The 20343-nt window shown below is 37.6% G+C and overlaps 1 protein-coding gene across 1 annotated transcript in view; it reads left to right on the top strand.

The window, feature by feature from the left end:
- Window positions 1-2171: 2171 nt before the first annotated feature.
- Window positions 2172-20343, top strand: part of AGBL3 (AGBL carboxypeptidase 3) — a 90782-nt gene continuing 72610 nt past the window's right edge. Inside the window, 3 exon segments of the mRNA XM_060156626.1 lie at window positions 2172-2305; window positions 3310-3414; window positions 4755-4815. Of these exon segments, the coding sequence (XP_060012609.1) occupies window positions 3355-3414; window positions 4755-4815 (121 nt within the window). The 5' untranslated portion in view covers window positions 2172-2305; window positions 3310-3354.

Raw genomic sequence — 20343 nt, 5'->3', positions numbered from 1 at the left:
GAGAAAAGGAGAACAAAAACTCAGACCGACATCAAAGTCCTTGGTTGAAGTTTACTGCAGGTCTTCCTTCCACTTGCACTTAAAGGCAAAGAATTTATTTCCACTGTATTCTACTGTCTAGAATAGGAGAGTAAGTTTTAAAAAAAAAAGTTAAAAAGGAACAGGTGCTTAAGAAAATCATTTTAAATTTATCTGGGGAAGAAAGAGGTCCTAATGAAATCTCTTTTCTTAAAATGTACTGACTCCAGCTAAGCTTCAACTAAACAGTGCTGCCTAGTATAATTCATAACATGATTTTCTCTCAGAGCCTTTGTACTTGCTGTTTCCCCTGCCTGCCAAGGTCTTCCCGTAGGCATCCACGTAGCTCATCCCTTTACTTGCTTCAGGTCTCTGCTCAAAAGCCTGGTCAGACAGACTTTCCTGGACACTCCATCAACAGAGCCACCCCTACCAAGGCCCACCCACTAGAGCACTCCCTATGCTCTTTATTTTTCCCTTATTTCTCGCCACAGCAATTTTCATCACCTGAGAGCTTTTTTCAAGTATTGGTCTTTCTTCTCTCAGTAGTACATAACCTCCACAAGGGATGTCCATTTTATTACACTGGGAACAGTCCCTGGCAATTAGTAGGCATTGAATAAATATTTGTTGAATTAATGAAAGAATGAATAAATACAATTTTCAAAGGTTTTTTTGAATTCCTGTTTTTATTATGCACTAATTTTTCTCTGTAGGATTACTTGAAATATGATCATGTAGATATATGGACTAAAAATCTTGAGATTTAAGTCCCAGCTCTGCCATTAATTTCTTGTGTAACTTGTTTAGATCATTTCTTGGAGTTTCACCTTGTGTGTCTGACACTATGGCTTGCAATCATGACTCTAAAATCCAACAGAAAAATAGATTCCATATACAAAAATTCTCTATGCATGTCACCTTTAGTAACATATGTGTTACATAAAACAAGGTACAATTATAAAGGGTAATTGATTTTCAAGAAAGTGTGATCTAATACCTGCTCTATTTCTTTTTCTGGAAGGTCCAATCTTCTAAATCACTGACCTCAAAGAACATGTTATTTTTTGGAAACTAACAAAATTTAAGCAGAGGCTATTAACCTCATGTTTAAGCTATTGCTTTGCCCCTTATTTTACTTTTGCATTATCTCCATTTCTACAGTATTACAAATCTCATGACACATAATGCCTCGTGCAGGCACCAAACATTTAAAGACTTTTATTTTTAGCTCTACTTGGAAAAGTATTCTAAATAAATTATCCACTAAGCTACAGACCAGGGGGAAATCAAGGTGGGATGTACAGGAATAATGGCTAAATTTGTTACGGAATGATCATATTTAATTAGATGAGACAATACATGTAAAATGATTTGCATAGTGTCCCCGAAGATGTTCTTGATACGTTAGCTAACGATTATTATACTTAAAGAATCTCTGAGCTAATAATAATCTTGCAAGCTCACCCAAGAAAATCTAGGACTCTTCCATCAAATATTTAAAAAGTCTCTTTTTCCGAATCCAATAAAGATCATTAGTCACACAACCGTGCAAAACGCAACTCGGTGCGGATACAACTAAAGATCAACAAAGCAAAAGTCTTAACCAGTCTGCTCTAGTGTCTGCTCGAAGAAGGGACAGACATGGCAAACAACCGATGTGCAGAACCGTAGGGACAAATAGCTGCCCTGCCTCCACCCCTAAAATTTCCCGCCAGCCCCCTGCTCTCTACCTTCCCGCCCCTCGGGATGCCCTTTGACGCCCACTCCTCTGCTGCTAGTCCGCCACACCCTCCGGGCTTTTTCTTTCCTTCAGCCGAAATCCCGCGTAGCTGACCAGTCTGAGATCTCGCGAGGTTGAGCCCGTTGCCCTGGTAACGAGTGCTGCGCTACGTGATGAAAGGGCGTGGCTGCGGCTACTAAACGGCCGCGGCAGCGTTCCTTCCAGTCGCTGGGCTGTCGGTATCACTGGCAGAACGGCTGCTCCCGGCGCACGGAAGGGACTACTGGCCTGACCGTGGGACTCGAGGCGAGGGTGAGGAGGCCGAGGCGGGACAGTGAAGTGCCGAGAAGGAAAGTCCCTGCGCGAAACGAGCGCGCCCAGAAAAGGCGCCCCTCCCTCCACTGCCGTGTCGCCGAGTGTGGGAGGAAAACTTCGCCACCAGGAATTGTGGCTTCATCGTCCTTCCCGCCAAGAAGGGAAGTCATCGTTGCTGCCCCGAGACTGCCGCGGCGCCGCTGGGCGAGGCCGCGCCTGCTGTGGCCTCTCTCGCTTCTGACGTGGAAGGTACGCACGGAGCGCTTATTGGATCCATCTGTGTGTGTGCCTCTCCTGAAGCTCAGGTTTTACTCCGCAGCAGGTCAGCACGTTGGTGCGCCTCATACGCTCATGTAAGGAAACAGAATCAAGATTTATGCCAGTCCAGTTTTCCAAATTCGGAGTTGTGATCCCCAGACGGAAACTTAAGTCTCTTACTACTGAAGGTGTCACCCGTAAGACAGACTTCTCTGTGGCATTCGTAAAGTTATTCGCTGTGGAGCTTGGGCTGTATTGTTTGTGGTCCACGCTTGAAAACCCACTTTTTGTAGAGAGGAGCATAAACTAGTAGATTCGAAATTAGTAAATTCCTTTGGTCTCTCAAAAATAGTAGACTCTTGACAAGGAATTTCTGTTATTTCATTGTCTTAATTACCACTTAAGAGGTCTTAATTACCACTTAATTACCACTTAAGAATTACCACTTCTGATAACTATTGCAGTAAGTTAACTATTCCAGTAAGACTAATGTGATCGAATATTAGAACAGTCTACAGAATATTAACCAAAATATAGAGAAAAAAACCTACTGTCATTTGAACTTTTGGTCAAATGAAAATTAAGCCGAAAAAAAAAATTAACTGTATTGCTACAACTCACTACCTGAATAAGTAACTGTAATTTTTCTCTGATGCATGAGCTTTTCAGTGCCTCAGAATCATTCTGAACTCGCTATCGCTGTGTCTAGACTTGTCTATGATAAGTCTAGGATTTGGTTATGTACCCTGGAAATTCCTTTTTCAACTGAATTATTTACGTGATTTGTCTTATTCTGACTTGTCTCTATCTTATAAAAATGGAGAATTTCTTCAAATCTTTGAAATTAAAGGTTTAATTAGCTGTGTCTTAATTTACTTTTTAGAGAAGCCTGTTGTCACTGTTAATTAAATAAAATTGAATATATTTGGGGTACACATTTAATGTGTACTTAAAAAGAAAACTGTCAAATAAGTTCCTTACAAATTGTTTTACAGCCTACCTACATAATAAAAGAAATTTTGAGCCAAATATTGGAGGAGATGTCAGAAGATTCAGAAAAGGAAGACTATTCAGACAGAACAATCAGTGAAGATGAATCAGTATGTTTTTCTCAACTTAATCCTACTTAGAAATAAAACTTGTTATAAAATATAAATTCCCAGTAAAAATACTATAAATTCAGTTGGCTGTAAAAATCCGTTGGATATTTAAATCACTTTTCACTGAAGTTGGGAAATAAATTGATTGAAAGCAAAGCTATTAATGTGTGCAGTATGCCCTATCTAGAAAGAGAATCTATATTGATTTGGGGGGTTTTTTGAGAAAATATTTTGGCTGAGATTCTTCTGAGTTTTATTAAAATGTGTGTAATAAGTAATTATTAGGGTTTTATTTTTATAATTCATGTCCACTTATTTTCTTATATGTACTAATTCTATGTTACATTATAATGTGTATCATAATAGTGAAACCTATTTCTAAACCTACTGTGTGTCACCATCATAGATTTCATGTGGCACTGTTGTAACAAAGGAAAGTACATGGAGGAAGAAGGGGGTAGTGGAGAAACAAAATGCAGTAGTTACAAATATTTTGTCTGGTCCCAGCACATATTTCTAAGAAATTTCCTTCACATTTTAGTAATGTATAAATTATCTATGTAAGTTAAGGTCCCAAAATAAACTCCCCAAATGATGTATAACCCTTTAAGTCAATGGCTTTCTCCCCTCCCCGCATAAATTTATTTATTTATTTATTTTTGGCTGCATTCCTTGCTGCGCGCACGCGGGCTTTCTCTAGTTGCGGCGAGCGCGGGCTACTCTTCGTTGCGGTGCGCGGGCTTCTCATTGCGGTGGCTTCTCTTTGCCGGGGGTGGGGTGGGGGGCACAGGCTCTAGGTGCGAGGGCTTCAGTAGTTGTGGCACTCGGGCTGAGTAGTTGTGGCTCGCGGGCTCTGGAGTGCAGGCTCAGTAGTTGTGGCGCACAGGCTTATTTGCTCCGCGGCATGTGGGATCTTCCTGGACCAGGGCTCAAACCCGTGTCCCCTGCATTGGCAGGCGAATTCTTCACCACTGGGTCACTAGGGAAGTCCCGGCAATGGCTTTCTGTGTTTCTTTTTTCTTCTTTTTTTGGTTAATTTTAGTCGTAATTTAACCTGTTTTGCCAGGTTTACCAAGAATCTTTAAACTGTTCCTTCTCTATAATCATTAATATGACCTTACCTTGTGGAAGAAGAGAAATGAAAGATGAAAACATTGTTTCAGGATATTTGAAGTGTTGGGTGCTTTGAGATCAATAGCCAGTAATAACCTTGAATTTTTTCATTTATTAAAGATTAAAGACACACTCAATTCTAAGTACTAAGGTAGATGTAAAAAATTTCTGGATTGGGAAACCGCTGGTTTTTAAAAGATAAATAATTTAAAACTCTCTTGTTTTAGGATGACGATAACTTTATGAAGTTTGTAAATGAAGACATCCATCAGTGTGCACTTTTAACAGGTTTGACATTATTCATATATTCCCCCTTCTCTTTCTGATAATACCTTAAGTGGATGAAAAATGAGAGAGCGCTAGAAAAAAAAAGTCAGTGAATAATATAGGGAATTATTATTCTGTTATTGGTAAGGAGATATGTATTTACTTTTATAATAGTATTTTGGACTTCAAACTTTTTTTTTAATTGAAGTATAGGTGATTTACACTATTCTGTTAGTTTTGGGTATACAGAAAAGTGACTCAGTTGTGTATATATATTTTTCAGATTATTTCCCATTATAGGTTATTTCAAGGTAACATAATTCCCTGTTCTATTCAGTAAATCCTTGTTCTTATCTATTTTATATGTAGTAGATTGTTAATCCCGTACTCCTAATTTATCCCTCCCCCTTCCTTTCCCCTCTGATAACCGTTTGTTTTCTGTTTCTGTGAGTCTGTTTCTGTTTTGTATATAGATTCATTTGTATTATTTTTTAGATTCTATATATAAGTGATATAATATTTGTCTTCCTCTGTCTAACTTATTTCACTAAGTATAATACTCTCGAGGTCCATCTATGTTGTTGCAAATGGCAATATTTCATTCTTTTTTATGGCTGAGTAATATTCCATTACACACACACACACACACACACACACACACACACACACACACCCCCCCCACATCTTCTTAAGCCAGTCATCTGTTGATAGGCACATGGGTTGCTTCCATGTCTTGGCTATTGTAAATACTGCTGCTATGAACACTGGGGTCTTTGTATCTTTTTTTTTTTTTTTTTTTTTTGTGGTACACGGGCCTCTCACTGTTATGACCTCCCCCATTGTGGAGCACAGGCTCCGGACACACAGGCTCAGCGGCCATGGCTCACGGGCCTAGCCGCTCTGCGGCATGTGGGATCTTCCCGGACCGGGGCATGAACCCGTGTCCCCTGCATCGGCAGGCGGACTCTCAACCACTGCGCCACCAGGGAAGCCCTGGGGTGTATTTATCTTTTTAAATTAGAGTTTTAGTTATTTCTGGATATATACCCAGGAATGGGATTGCTGGATCATATGGTAGCTCTACTTTTAGCTTTTTAAGGAACCTCCGTATTGTTTTCCATAGTGGCTGCACCAATTTACGTTCCCACCAACAGTGTAGGAGGGTTCCCCTCTCCACACCCTCTCCAGCTTTATTATTTGTAGACTTTTTGATGATAGTCATTCTGACCTGTTTGAGTGATACCTCATTGTGCTTTTGATTTACATTTCTCTAATAATTAGTGATGTTGAACATCTTTTTGTGGGCCTGTTGTTCATCTGTATGTCTTCTCTGGAAAAATATCTAAATAAGTCTTCTGCTCATTTTTTGACTGGGTTGTTATTTGTTTGTTGGTTGGTTTTTAAATTTTATTGGCATATAGTTGATTCACAATGTTGTTTTAGTTTCAGGTGTACAGCAAAGTGATTCAGTTATACATATACATATATTCATTCTTTTTCAGATTCTTTCCTCATATAGGTTATCACAGAATACTGAGTAGAGTTCCCTGTGCTATACAGTAGGTCCTTTCTGGTTATCTATCTTATATATAGTGGTGTCTGTATGTAATCCCAAGCTCCTGATTTATTCCTCCCTGCCCGACGTTTCCCCTTTGGTAACCATAAGTTTGTTTTTGAAATCTATTAAGTCGGTTTCTGTTTTGTAAATAAGTTCATGTGTATCATTTTTTTAAGTTAGATTCCACATATGAGTGATTTCATGTGATATTTGTCTTTCTCTGTCTGACTTATTAGTATGATAAGCTCTAGGTTCATCCATGTTGCTGCAGATGGCATTATTTCACTATTTTTATGGCTGAGTAATATTCCATTGTATATATGTGCCACATCTTCTTTATCCATTCCTCTGTCAGTGGACAGTTAGGTTGCTTCCATGTCTTGGCTGTTGTAAATAGTGCTGAACATTGGGGTGCATGTAGCTTTTCAGTTATGGTTTTCTCTGGATATGTGCCCAGAAGTGGGATTGCTGGATCATTGTAGTTCTATTTTTAGTTTTCTAAGGAACCTTCATACTATTCTCCATAGTGGCTGTACCAGTTTACATCCCCACCAACAGTGCAAGAGGGTTACCTTTTCTCCACACCCTCTCCAGCATTTATTGTTTGTAGACTTGTTGATGATGGCCATTCTGACTGGTGTATGGTGATACCTCATTGTAGTTTTGAATTGCATTTCTCTGATAATTAGTGATGTTGAGCATCTTTTCATGTGCCTGTTGGCCATCTGTATGTCTCCTTTGGAGGCATGTCTATTTAGATCTTCTGCCCATTTTTTGATTGGGTTTTTTGTTTTTTTGTTTTTGTTTGTATAATTTGAGATTAATCCCTTGTTGGTCACTTCGTTTGCAAATGTTTTCTCCCATTCTGTGGGTCTGTTCGTTTTGGTTATGTTTTCCTTTGCTGTGCAGAAACTTTTAAGTTTAAATACATCCCATTTGTTTATTTTTGCTTTATTTTCATTACTCTAAGAGGTGGATCAAAGAACATAATTGTTGCAATTTATGTCAAAGATTGTTCTCCCTGTGTTTTCCTCTAGGAAGTTTTTAGCATCTGGCCTTACATTTAGGTCTTTGATCCATTTTGACGTTATGTATCTATATGGTGTTAGAGAATGTTCTAATTTTATTCTTTTGCATGTAGCTGTCCAGTTTTCCCAGCACCACTTATTGAAGAGACTGTCTTTTCTCCATTGTATATCCTTGCCTCCTTTGTCATAGATTAATTGACCATAGGTGTGTGGGTTTATCTCTGGGCTTTCTATCCTGTTCCATTGATCTATGTGTTTATTTTTGTGCCAGTACCACACTGTTTTGTAGTATAGTCTGAAGTCAGGGAGCCTGATTCTTCCAGCTCTGTTTTTCTTTCTCAGGATTGATTTGGCTATTCAGGGTCTTTTGTGTTTCCATACAAATTTAAAATTTTTTGTTCTAGTCCTGTGAAAAATGCCATTGGTAATTTGATAAGGATTGCACTGAATCTGTAGATTGCCTTGGGTAGTATAGTCATTTTGACAGTATTGATTCTTCCGATCCAGGAACATGGTATATCTTTCCATCTGTTTGTATCATCTTCGATTTCTTGCATCAGTGTCTTATAGTTTTCAGAGTACAAGTCTTTTGTCTCCTTAGTAGGTTATATTTTTTGATGCAATGGTGAATGGGATTGTTTCCTTAATTTCTCTTTCTGATCTTTTGTTGTTAGCATATAGGAATGCAAGAGATTTCTGTGTATTAATTTTGTATCCTGCAACTTTACCTAATTCATTGATGAGCTCTAGTACTTTTCTGGTAGCATCTGTAGGATTTTCTGTGTATAATATCATGTCATCTGCAAACAGTGGTAATTTTACTTCTTCTTTTCCAATTTCGATTCCTTTTATTTCTTTCTCTTCTCTCATTGCTGTAGCTAGGACTTCCAAAACTATGTTGAATGAAAGTGGTGACAGTGGGTGTCCTTGTCTTGTTCCTGATATTAGAAGGAATGCTTTTAGCTTTTCACCATTGAAAATGATGTTAGCTGTGGGTTTATCATATATGGCCTTTATTATGTTGAGGTAAGTTCCCTCTATGCCCACTTCTGGAGAGTTTTTATCATAAATGGGTGTTGAATTTTGTCAAATGCTTTTTCTGCATCTATTGAGATGATTATATGGTTTTTATTCTTCAATTTGTTAATGTGGTATATCACACTGATTGATTTGCAGTTGTTGAAGAATCCTTGCATCCCTGGGATAAATCATGGTGTATGATCCTTTTAATGTAGAATATGCTTGGGAGTGTTCCTTCCTCTGCAATTTTTTGGAAGAGTTTGAGAAGGATGGGTGTTAGCTCTTCTCTAAATGTTTGATAGAATTTGCCTCTGAAGCCATCTGGTCCTGGACTTTTGTTTGTTGGAAGGTTTTCAATCACTGTTTCAATTTCAGTACTTCTGATTGGTCTGTTCATATTTTCTGTTTCTTCCTGGTTCAGTCTTGGAAGGTTGTACCCTTCTAAGAATTTGTCCGTTTCTTCTAGGTTGTCCATTTTATTGGCATATAGTTGTTTATAGTAGTCTCTTATGTTCCTTTGTGTTTCTGTGGTGTCCATTGTAACTTCTCCTTTTTCATTTCTAAGTTTATTGATTTGAACCCTCTCCCTTTTTTTCATGATGAGTCTGGCTAAAGATCTATCAATTTTGTTTATCTTTTCAAAGATCCAGCTTTCAGTTTCATTGATCTTTTCTATTGTTTTCTTTGTTTCTATTTCATTATTTCTCCTCTGATCTTTATGATTTCTTTCCTTCTACTAACATTGAGTTTTGTTTGTTCTTCTTTCTCTAGTTGCTTTAGGTGTAAGATTTAGGTTGTTTGAGATTTTTATTGTTTTCTGAGGTAAGATTTTATTGCTATAAACTTCCCTCTTAGAACTGCTTTTGCTGCATCCCATAGGTTTTGGATCATCGTGTTTTCACTGTCATTTGTCTCTAGGTATTTTTTGATTTCCTTTTTGATTTCTTCTGTGATCCATTGTTCTTTTAGTAACATATTGTTTAGCCTCCATGTGTTTGTGTTTTTTTTACTGTTTTTTTCCTGTAACTGATTTCTAATCTCATAACATTGTGGTTGGAAAGGATGCTTGATATGATTTCAGTTTTCTTAAATTTACTGAGGCTTGATTTGTGGCCCAACATGTGATCTGTCCTGGAGAATGTTCCAGGTGCACTTAAGAAGGAAGTCTATTCTGCTGCTTTTGGATGGAATGTTCTGTAAATATCAATTAAGTCCATCTGGTGAATGTGTCATTTAAGGCCTGTGTTTCCTTAGTGATTTTCTGTCTAGATGATCCAAGCATTTCTGTGCCTATTTAAATGATCATGTGGTTTTTGCTTTCCTCTTGGTAATGTGGTGTATCACATTGATTGATTTCCGTATGATGAACTATCCTTGCAAACCTGGAATGAATCCAACTTGACCATAGTGTATGATCCTTTTTATGTATTTGGCTTACTAATATTTTGTTAAGGATTTTTTGCATCTGTTTTTATCACAGATATTGGCCTGTAATTTTCTTTCTTTGTAGTCCCTTTTTGGTTTTGTTATCAGGGTGATGGTAGCTTAATAGAATAAGTTTGGAAGTGTTCCCTCGTCTTCAGTTTTTTGGAATAGTTTGAGAAAGATCAGTGTAAGTTCTTCTTTGTACGTTCCGTAGAATTCCCCAGTGAAGCCATCTGGTCCTGGACTTTTGTTTGCAGGAGGATTTTTTATTGCTGATTCTATTTCACTTGTAGTGATTGGTCTGCACAAGTTATCTGTTTCTTCTTGACTCAGTTTTGGCAGGCTGTGTGTTTCTAGAAACTATTTGTTGGCATATAATTCCTCATAGTATTCTCTTAACAGTTTTTTGTATTTCTGCAATATTGGCTGTTATTTCTCCTCTTTCATTTCCTATTTTGTTTATTTGGGTCCTCTCTCTTTTCTTCTTGGCAGGCCTGGCTAGAGGTGTGTTGATTTTGTTTATCTTTTCAAAAAAACCAGCTCTTGGGTTTTTTATCCTTTCTATTGTTTTTTGGATCTCTAATTTATTTATTTCCTCTTTTAACTTTATTATTTCCTTCCTTTTGCTGACATTGGTTTTTTTCTTCTTCTTTTTTTAGGTGGTAGTTTAGGTTGTTTTTTTGAGTTTTTTTTTTTTTCCTTCTTGAGGAAAGCCTGTATCACTATGATCTTCTGTCTTAGAACTGCTTTTGCTGTGTCCCATAGATTTTGGAAGTTTGTGTTTTCATTTTCCTTTGTGCTCAGGTATTTTCCAATTTCTTCTTTGATTTCATCACTTACCCATTGGTTTTTTCAGTAGCATGTTGCTTAGTCTCCATGTGTTCATTCTTCTCCCATTTTTCTTTCTGTGGTTGATTTCTAGTATCATACCATTGTGGTCAGAAAAGATATTGAGATAATTTCTATCCTCTTAAATTTGTTGAGACTTGTTTTGTAACCTAATATGTGGTCTATCCTAGAGAACGTTCCATGTGCACTTGAAAAGAATGCGTATTAAGGAGCGGGGGGCTTGATGTAGTGTCCTGTATGTATCAAGTCCAGCTGGTTGTGTCATTTGGGATCTCCGTTGCCTTACTGATTTTCTGCCTGGAAGATCTGTTCATTGATGTCAGTGGGGTGTTAAAGTTTCCTACTATTATTGTATTCCTGTCAAATCTCTCTCTTTATGTCTGTTAGTATTTGTTTTATATATTTAGGTGTTCCTATATTGGGGGCATATATGTTAATGAGTATAATATCCTCTTCTTGTATTGCTCCCTTTATCATTATATACTGTCCTTCTTTGTCTTTCTTTATGGCCTTTGTTTAAAGTCTATTTTGTCTGATATGAGTACTGCTATTCCTACTTTCTTATTGTTTCCATTTGCATGAAATATCCTTTTCCATCGCCTCACTTTCAATCTGTGTGTGTCTTTTGCCCTAAAGTGAGTCTCCTGTAGGCAGCATACTGTTGGTGTTTGTTTTTTAATCCAGTCTGTCACTCTTTCTTTTGATTTGAGTATTTAGTCCACTGACATTTAAAGTAATTATTGATAGGTATGTACTTATTGCCATTTTATTTATTTTTCTTCTATTTTATTTTATTATTTAGTTATTTATTTTAACATCTTTATTGGAGTATAACTGCTTTACAATGGTGTGTTAGTTTCTGCTTTATAACAAAGTGAATCAGCTATACATATATCCCCATATCTCCTCTCTCTTGTGTCTCCCTCCCACCCTCCCTATCCCACCCCACTAGGTGGTCACAAAGCACCAGGCTGATCTCCCTGTGCTATGCGGCTGCTTCCCACTAGCTATCTATTTTACATTTGGTAGTGTATATATGTCCATGCCACTCTCTCACTTCGTCCCAGCTTACCCTTCCCACTCCCCATGTCCTCAAGCCCATTCTCTACCGTCTGCGTCTTTATTCCTGTCCTGCACCTAAGGTTCTTCAGAACCCTTTTTTTTTTTAGATTCCATATATATGTGTTAGCATACAGTATTTGTTTTCCTCTTTCAGACTTACTTCACTCTGTATGACAGATTCTAGGTCCATCCACCTCACTGCAAATAACTCAATTTTGTTTCTTTTTATGGCTGAGTAATATTCCATTGTATATATGTGCCATATCTTCTTTATCCATTCATCTGTCAATGGACACTTAGGTTGCATCCATGTCCTGGCTGTTGTAAATAGAGCTGCACTTAATTTCCATTTTAAACCTTGTTTTCTAGTTGTTTTTGTAGTTCTTTCTTGTTCATTTCTTCTTTTTGTTTTCCCTTTTGTGGTTTAATCGTTTTCTTTTGTATTCTTGAGTTCCTTTCTTTTTGGTTTCTGTGAATCTATTGTATCTTTTTGATGTGTGGTTACCCTGGTTTTCAAGTATGTTAACCCATAACTATATCTACTTGCTTTAAACTGATAGTCATACAAGTTTAAACACATTCTAAAAGATATTCATTTTTATACTCCCCTCCCCTACATTTTGTGATTTTGATGTCCTATTTTACATCCTCATGCATATCCTTTTACCATTAATAGTAGATATAATCACTTTTACAATTTTTTTGGATTTTTAAAAATTTATGTACTGACTTATTAAAGTGATCTTCAATCCTTTTATATATTTGCCTTTCCTATAGATACTTGCTTCTTTTCTATTTAGAGAAGACCTTTCAATATTTCTTTTAGGTTAGGTTTAATATTGCTGTATTCTTTCAGTTTTTGCTTGTCTGAGAAATTCTTTATCTCTTCTCCTATTCTAAATGATAATCTTGCTGGGTAGAGTATCCCAGGTTGCAGGGTTTTCCCTTTCAGGACTTTGAATATATCATGCCACTCCCTTCTGATCTGCACAGTTTCTGCAGAGAAATCAGCTGATAGCCTTATGGGAGTTCCCTTGTAACTGACTCTGTTTTTCTCTTCCAGCCTTTAGAATCATCTCTTTAACTTTTGCCATTTTAATGCTAATAATGTCTTGGTGTGGGTCTGTTTGTGTTCACCTTGTTTGGGACCCTCTGTGCTTCCTGTACCTGGATATCGGTTTCCTTCTTTAGATTTTAGGAAGTGTTCAGCCATAGTTTCTTCAAGTACATTTTCAATCCCCTTTTCTCTCTCTTCTCCTTCTGGAACCCCTATTATGCATAGGTTTGCACTCTTTATATTATCCTGTAAACCTCATGTGTTGCTTTCATTTTGTTTTCTTTCTGTCTGCTATTCTGATTGGGTGATTTCCATTATTCTATCTTCCAGATCACTTATTTATTCTTCTGCAGCACTTAGTCTGCTATTCATTGCTTCTAGATTGGTTTACTTGGCAATTGAATTAGCTAATTTTGACTGTTTCATTTATATAGTCTAGTTCCTTGTTACAGTGATCTGCATATCTACTGATAATCTTTCTTAATTCCTTTAGCATTTTTATTACTTCCTTTTTGAAGTTGGGGCTTAGAAGACCAGTGAAGTCTGTTTCATTAGTTGTTCTTTCAGGGGAGTTCTCTTGTTTTTTTAATTGGGAGTAGTAGTAGTTCCTCTGCTTTTTCATTTTACTTAACTTTCTCTGTCTCTGAATTTAGGAGAAACAGTTATCTACTGTGGTCCTAAGGGGTGTTTTTATGTGGGAGCACCCCTGGGTAGACTGTGTGAGTTGAATATTTTTGGTGCGAGGGCTGGTTTTAGTATGAATACCAGCCACATCTTTCTTCAGAGTTTGCTGGCCATTATCCCCTTGATAAGGGGTGTGATTTGTTTTGTAGTGTCTAGAGTCTGTGCTTGATGTGAGGTGGGGTTTCCTCTTTCTCCGTGGTTGTCATTGCCTCGTTGGGTTCTGGGTCTGCTCCCAGGTTTTGGAGTAGAAGTCCTGAGGGTTGGGTTCAGTAAGGTTCCATTGCACTTGAGTGCGTGCCCTTCCCCAAAGGAGATGATTGCTGAAGCAAGTGAGGCTCTTGTGGTCACAGCAAACCTGTGCACTGCCTGTGTAGGTCTCTGCGCTTCCTCTCAGATGCAGCCCAAGGTCGTATCCCTTTCTCCATTGTGTTTGTCCCAGGTCTAGTACAAGGCTGTGGTGTGGAGTAGGCTGAGGCTGAGGATGTGGGCATTGTGGCTGCAGAAATTGAGGTGGCTGTGCTGCTGCCTGGGGTCTGGGCTGCCTCTGTGGCACACTTCTCCCTGGACCTGTCTGCCACATATCTGGTGCTGAGCTGCAGCACGGAGTGGGCAGAGCCAGTGTGCTCTCACTGGGGAACAGATTGCTTCACACTCCTCACCAGGACCTGTCTGCCCAAGATTCAGCACGTAGCTGCTGCATATTGTGGCACTGCCTTGTGTGTGTGCTGACAGTGGTCACCACAGCTATGCCTGGATCACACCGCATGCACCCTGGTCTGATCCTGTGCAGTTAGACCAAATCTTTGCCCTGATCTCGCACCAGGCTGTGGTGTGGTTTGAGCAGAGACAGGGCGTTCACCCCTTCCAACTGGGAAGTGTAGGAAGTCAGCAGCTGCTGGTGCAAGGCTCTCTCCACCTTGATTATTAGCAAGCCAGCTCACGTGCACTCCTCACAAGTAGAGTCTAGGCTTCTCCAGCTCTTCTCTCTGTCTCAGTGGATTTCCCAGCAGGCAAGAGGGCTTGTCTCCTTTGTGCAGGACCCCAAGACATGGATGCCCAGATTGTGAGTCTGTCTGTTCCCTCCCCAGGGTAAGGGTCTGCCCGTATGGACCTTCTCTTCCTTATAGATCCCTCTCAGAGGCACAGGTCCTGACCTGATGCCTTTTTTCCTGTCCTACCCAGTTACATGGAGATCTTTCTTGCCGCTTTAGTTGTATAGGACATCTTTTGCCAGTTTCCAGGTAGTTTTCTCTGAGAATTGTGCCACATGTAGATTTTTTTTTTTTAATGTATTTGTTGAGGAAGGTGAGCTCCACGTCCTCCTACTCTGTCTTCTTTTTTTTTTTTTTTTAAAGACGATGTTGGGGGTAGGAGTTTATTTATTTATTAATTTTTGCTGTGTTGTGTCTTCGTTTCTGTGCGAGGGCTTCCTCTAGTTGTGGCAAGCGGGGGCCACTCTTCATTGCGGTGCACGGGCCTCTCACTATGGTGGCCTCTCTTGTTGTGGAGCACAGGCTCCAGATGCGCAGGCTCAGTAGTTGTGGTGCACGGGCCTAGTTGCTCTGCGCCATGTGGGATCCTCCCAGACCAGGGCTCGAACCCGTGTCCCCTGCATTAGCAGGTAGATTCTCAACCACTGTGCCACCAGGGAAGCCCTACTCTGTCTTCGTGGTCCTCCCATGAAGTTCAAACTTTTAAGGTTTGTTTAAGGTTTGATTTTTAATTAAACTAAATGAAAGTGGTCATTGGAAAGGACTTCACTTAACAAAAGAATTTACCTTGACATTTCTTTAAATAATTAGCTCTTTAAATGCATTTACAGTATGATTCAAATTTTTATGGACACAATGTTTTGGAAGTACATCTTTATTTAAATGAAGTATGCCTGTGTGAAGAGTTTCCTTAATAAAGTCATTCATTTGCAAATGTATATGGCCATTTTGATGTATACTTGATTTTTTAAATTTTATACATTTAGAGTACTTTCAAATACACATGAAAATATTTCTTCTAAATATTCACATATCTATCTGAAGATATTCTGAAATTGAAGATAAGGTTTTTATCCTTTTTTTTTGATAATTTTCACTGCCATCCTATAACAAATCTTCCTTTTTGAGAAAACAATTATTCTCAGTTTGGTATGTATCCTTCTAGACCTTTTTCTTTGCATTTATACACATACCTATACCCATATTCATAGAAAGTTTATAGTACTATTTTGCAGACTTCTTCACCCACTTTTTTGTCTTTAAAATTTTGCCTGTCTGTTGGAAGAAAGAAGGTACCTCACTATTTTAAGTAACATTTCCTTGATTGCTACAGAAATTGAGAATTATTTCATATGCTTGACTATTTATATTCCACCTTGTTATGAATTGCCCATTCATAGTAATCCTTTGTTAACTTTGTTTTTGTTGCTTCTGTTGTTTAGAATTATTTTGATGTTAAGTTTATCATTCATTTGTGGCTTTTTATTTTTATATCTATTTAAGCTACAAAGACCTTCCCTACACCAAGGTCATGAATATAATCATCTAAATTTCCTTTAAGTACTTTTATCTACTTGTTTGAATTTTGGTATTTAATTTCTCTATGATTTACAAATAGTAAGAGGTATGGATCTAATTTTATTTTCCAACTCATAAATAGCTACCTTGCCTTTTTTTTTTTTTTGCGGTACGCGGGCCTCTCACTGTTGTGGCCTCTCCCGTTGCGGAGCACAGGCTCCGGACGCTCAGGCTCAGCGGTCACGGCTCACGGGCCCAAGCCACTCCGCAGCATGTGCGATCTTCCCAGACCGGGTCACGAACCCGTGTCCCCTGCATCGACAGGCGGACTCTCAACCACTGCACCACCAGGGAAGCCCTAGCTTTTATATTTTGAAAGGTTTTGTTATAAACGTTTCTCAAAGTTCTTTCCCTATGTTCTAGAACAATTTGAATAATACTGCAATTAACTGTTCTTTTAAGTTTGATAGAATTTCCTTAAAGCTATCTGGACATAATTGTTGTTGTTGTTTTAGAGTTACAAAGAATATTTTTATTATACAACTTATGTTTCTTCTTTGTTAGTTTAGGTTTTCTATCTATTCTAGGGACAGTTTTGGTTATTTGTATATTCCTAGAAAAATAATGCTTTTCATGGAGTGTTTTTAATTTATTTACATAGTTTTAGGCAAAGAATTCTTTTATAATTGTTATAATTTCCTTTGAACCTGAGATTTTTTCTCTGTTCTCATATTTTATGTTAAGTATTTGTGCATTCTTATTTTCTTCTCCCTGATTATATTAGTGGGATTTATCTTGTTTTGTCAAAGAGTCAATGTTTGAATACATTTATTCTGTTGTGCTGTTTTCTAATTCATTAATTTATGATTATTATAATTATCTCAGAATTATTGATAATATAGTAATAAATTATGTTGATGTATCTAATTGTGGCATACCGTTAAGGGAAGTTTTAACTTCTAGTCTTTAACTTAAAAGGTTAATGCTATTTAGCTTCTTAATGAATTTATAGTACTGGTGCGGATCATTTTTCTAAGTATTTTAGTGGTACTAGTTCAAAGACAATAGGTATAAAACTATAATTTGACCCACAAATTTTCTGAACATTGTCTGTAGTACAGACCTGGTCGTGTTGATATGAGAGTTATTTGATTTAGGCATCCTGGGATTGCATCTGTCTTTAGGCCTAGTGAAGGCATGGCTCATGAGTATAAAAATCTTCTGAGGAGATTAGTATTTGGATTGTTATTTCTATGGGTAATACTACTTGGTTATTTACTTCTAATAGTCATAATTCTCCTGTCTTTAGGTCTGATGTTGGGATTATGTAGGAGTCAAAGTTTAAATCCTCACAGTCTGTATATTCTTAGATTCAGTATCACTGATGTGCTATAGTTCTTACGGTAAGGGAAGGATTATTAATTTCATCTATCATGTAAAGAATTCTTAATGATGGCAGGGCAGTTAGAATTAGGATAATGGCTGGTAAGTTTGTCGGGATAGTTTCTACTTATCGTGCTTCTGTTGTACTTGTATGTGTTAGTTTAGTTGTTAATATTAGTGAAATAATATAGAGGGCCAAGGAGCTGATTAAAAACACAATTATCAATGTGTGATCATGAAAATGTAGTAATTCTTCTATAATGGGTGATGTTGCATCTTGAAAACCTAATTGTAGAGGATATGCCATGGAGATATATAGGACTTTCACCTATAATTTAACTCTGATAAAGTTATGGAAAATTTTACTAATATCTCATTTATTGAGAAAGACATAATGATTATGATGTTGGCTTGAAACCAGTAGAAGAGGATTTGATTCTTCCTTTCTTAGCTATTTTGAGTTAACATAAGTGGGCTCTTCGAATGTGTGATATGGTAGACATCCGTTTAGTCATTCTAGTTAGCTCTACTGTTAAGACTTCTCATTTTGATGCAAATGCCTCTCAAATTATGAAAATTATTAATATTCTGTTAGTGAAATGAATGAGCTTATTGATGAGATAGTGTTTCATGTTGTGTATGCATCTAGGTATATCATTGTGGTATTCCAGATAGACCTAGGAAATGTTGTGGGAAGAAGGTTATATTTACACCTACAACAAATATAGTTACAAAGTGAATTTTTGCTCATGTTGAGTTGAGTGTATAGCCTAAGAATAGTGGGAATCAATGTACAAAGCCTCCCATAATAGCGAATACAGCTCCAATTGATAATACTTAGTGGAAGTGTGCAACCATGTAATCTATATCATGAAGGACAATGTGTAGTGATGAGTCAGCTAGGACAATTCCTGTTAGTCCACCTGCTGTAAAAAGGAAGATGAAGCCTAGGGTTCATATTATGGCTGGAGATCATTTGATATTACCTCCATGAAGCATTGCTAGTCAACTAAATACTTTTGCTCCTGTTGGAATAGCAATAATTATAGTGGCTGATATAAAATATGCTCATGTTTCAACATCTGTATTTACTGTAAACGTGGTGAGCTCATACGATGAATCCTAAAAGTCCAATTGATATTATAGCTCATAGTATACCTATGTACCCAGAAAGCTCTTTTTTCCTGAGCAGTAAGTTACAATATGTGAGATTATTCCAAATCCAAGTAAAATTAGAATATAGACCTCAGGATGTCTGAAGAATCAGAATAGGTGCTGATATAAGGTTTGATCTCCCCCTCCCGCAGGGTCAAAAATGGTTGTGTTTAGGTTTCGTTTCTGTTAATAGCATAGTAATTCCAGCTACTAGTACAGGTGATGATAGTAGCAGTAGCACAGCTGTAATTAAAACTGATCATACAAATAATGGTGTTTGATACTGGGGTATAGCATATGGTTTTATGTTAATAATTGTAATAAAATTAATAGCATCTAAAATTGAGGCAACAGCTGCTAAATGCAGGGAAAAGATAGTAAGGTCTACTGAAGCTCCAGCATGGGCTAAGTTTCTGGCTAAAGCCTGTACCAGCACTGGCTTCAACAATAGATGATGAAAGAAGTAGTAGGAAAGAGGGTGGAAGTAATCAGAAGCTTATATGATTTATATGGGGAAAGGCTATATCGGGTGCCCCGATCATTAGTGGAACTAGTCAGTTCCTGAAGCCTCCAATTATAATGGGCATAACTATAAAGAAAATTATTACAAATGTGTGGGCTGTTACAACTACATTGTAAATCTGATAGTCTTCAAGCAGTGTTCCAGGTTGACCTAGTTCAGCATGAATTAGTAGGCTTAAGGTAGTGCCCACTATCCCAGCCCAAGCACCAAGTAGTAGATATAAAGTACCAATGTCTTTATGGTTAGTTGAGAATAGTCTGTGCTTTATGAACATAGGTTAAATGGCTGAGTAAGTATTAGACTGTAAATGTAAAGACGGGGGTTGAGTCCTCTTTTTGCCAAGTCCTGTGGTGAATTTTACATATTGAATTGCAAATTCAAAGAAGCAGCTTCAATTCTGCCAGGGCTTCTTCCACCTTTTTTTTTTCCTGGTGGTAGGAGAAGTAGATTGAAGCAAGTTGACCAGGGTATTTAGCTGTTAACTAAAAGTTTCTTGGGAAGTGTAATCCCACCAATCTAATGAGGATTTAGCTTAAAGTGTTCAATTTGCATTCAATTGATGTAAGATATAGTCTTGCAGTCCTTATTAAGCAGGAATTAAGTAAACTTGCTTAGGGCTTTGAAGGCTCTTGGTCTGTGTAACCTAAATTCCTAATCCATTACTCAGAGTATTGGTGTAAGGGGTAGGAGTATTATGGATATTACAATTACTGTTGGTAGGAAAATTGTTTTGCAAAATCAAATTGTCATTTTATTTTTATATTATTTATGGAGGGAAATATAGTTAGTGCTGTAGAGTATGTGAGTCATATGTAGAAGTATAGGTTGAGTAGTGCTGTAATAGCTATTAGTTTAGGTAAAATAATGTTGTTGTTTTTTGTTATTTCTTAAATGATTATTCACTTTGGCATAAATCCTGATAGTGGTGGAAGGCCTCCCACTGAGAATAGGGTGATGGGGATGAGGGTTGTAATAATGGATATTTTGTTTCATGTGTGTGATAGCGATAGTATAGCCGTAGCTGAGCTGTAATATGTTATTGTAATATAAATTAGAAGGTTTAGGGTTGTTATAGTTGGGTTTTACAGTATAATGGCTGATAGTCATCCTATGTGAGCAATTGATGAGTAAGCTATAATTTTTTATAGTTGGGTTTGGTTTAATCCACCTCACCCCCCAATTATGATGGATAGTATGGTTATAGATAATACTTGGTTTAGGCTGATGGATGGTGAGATTTGGTATAATACTGACAGGGGTGCAAGTTTTTGTCATGTTAGCAAGATGAAGCCTGC

This window comes from Lagenorhynchus albirostris, chromosome 8 (genome assembly GCF_949774975.1).
Source record: "Lagenorhynchus albirostris chromosome 8, mLagAlb1.1, whole genome shotgun sequence".
Lineage (NCBI taxonomy): Eukaryota > Metazoa > Chordata > Mammalia > Artiodactyla > Delphinidae > Lagenorhynchus > Lagenorhynchus albirostris.
Note: the sequence above shows the minus strand (reverse complement) of the source record. Positions and strands in the feature narration are given on the sequence as shown.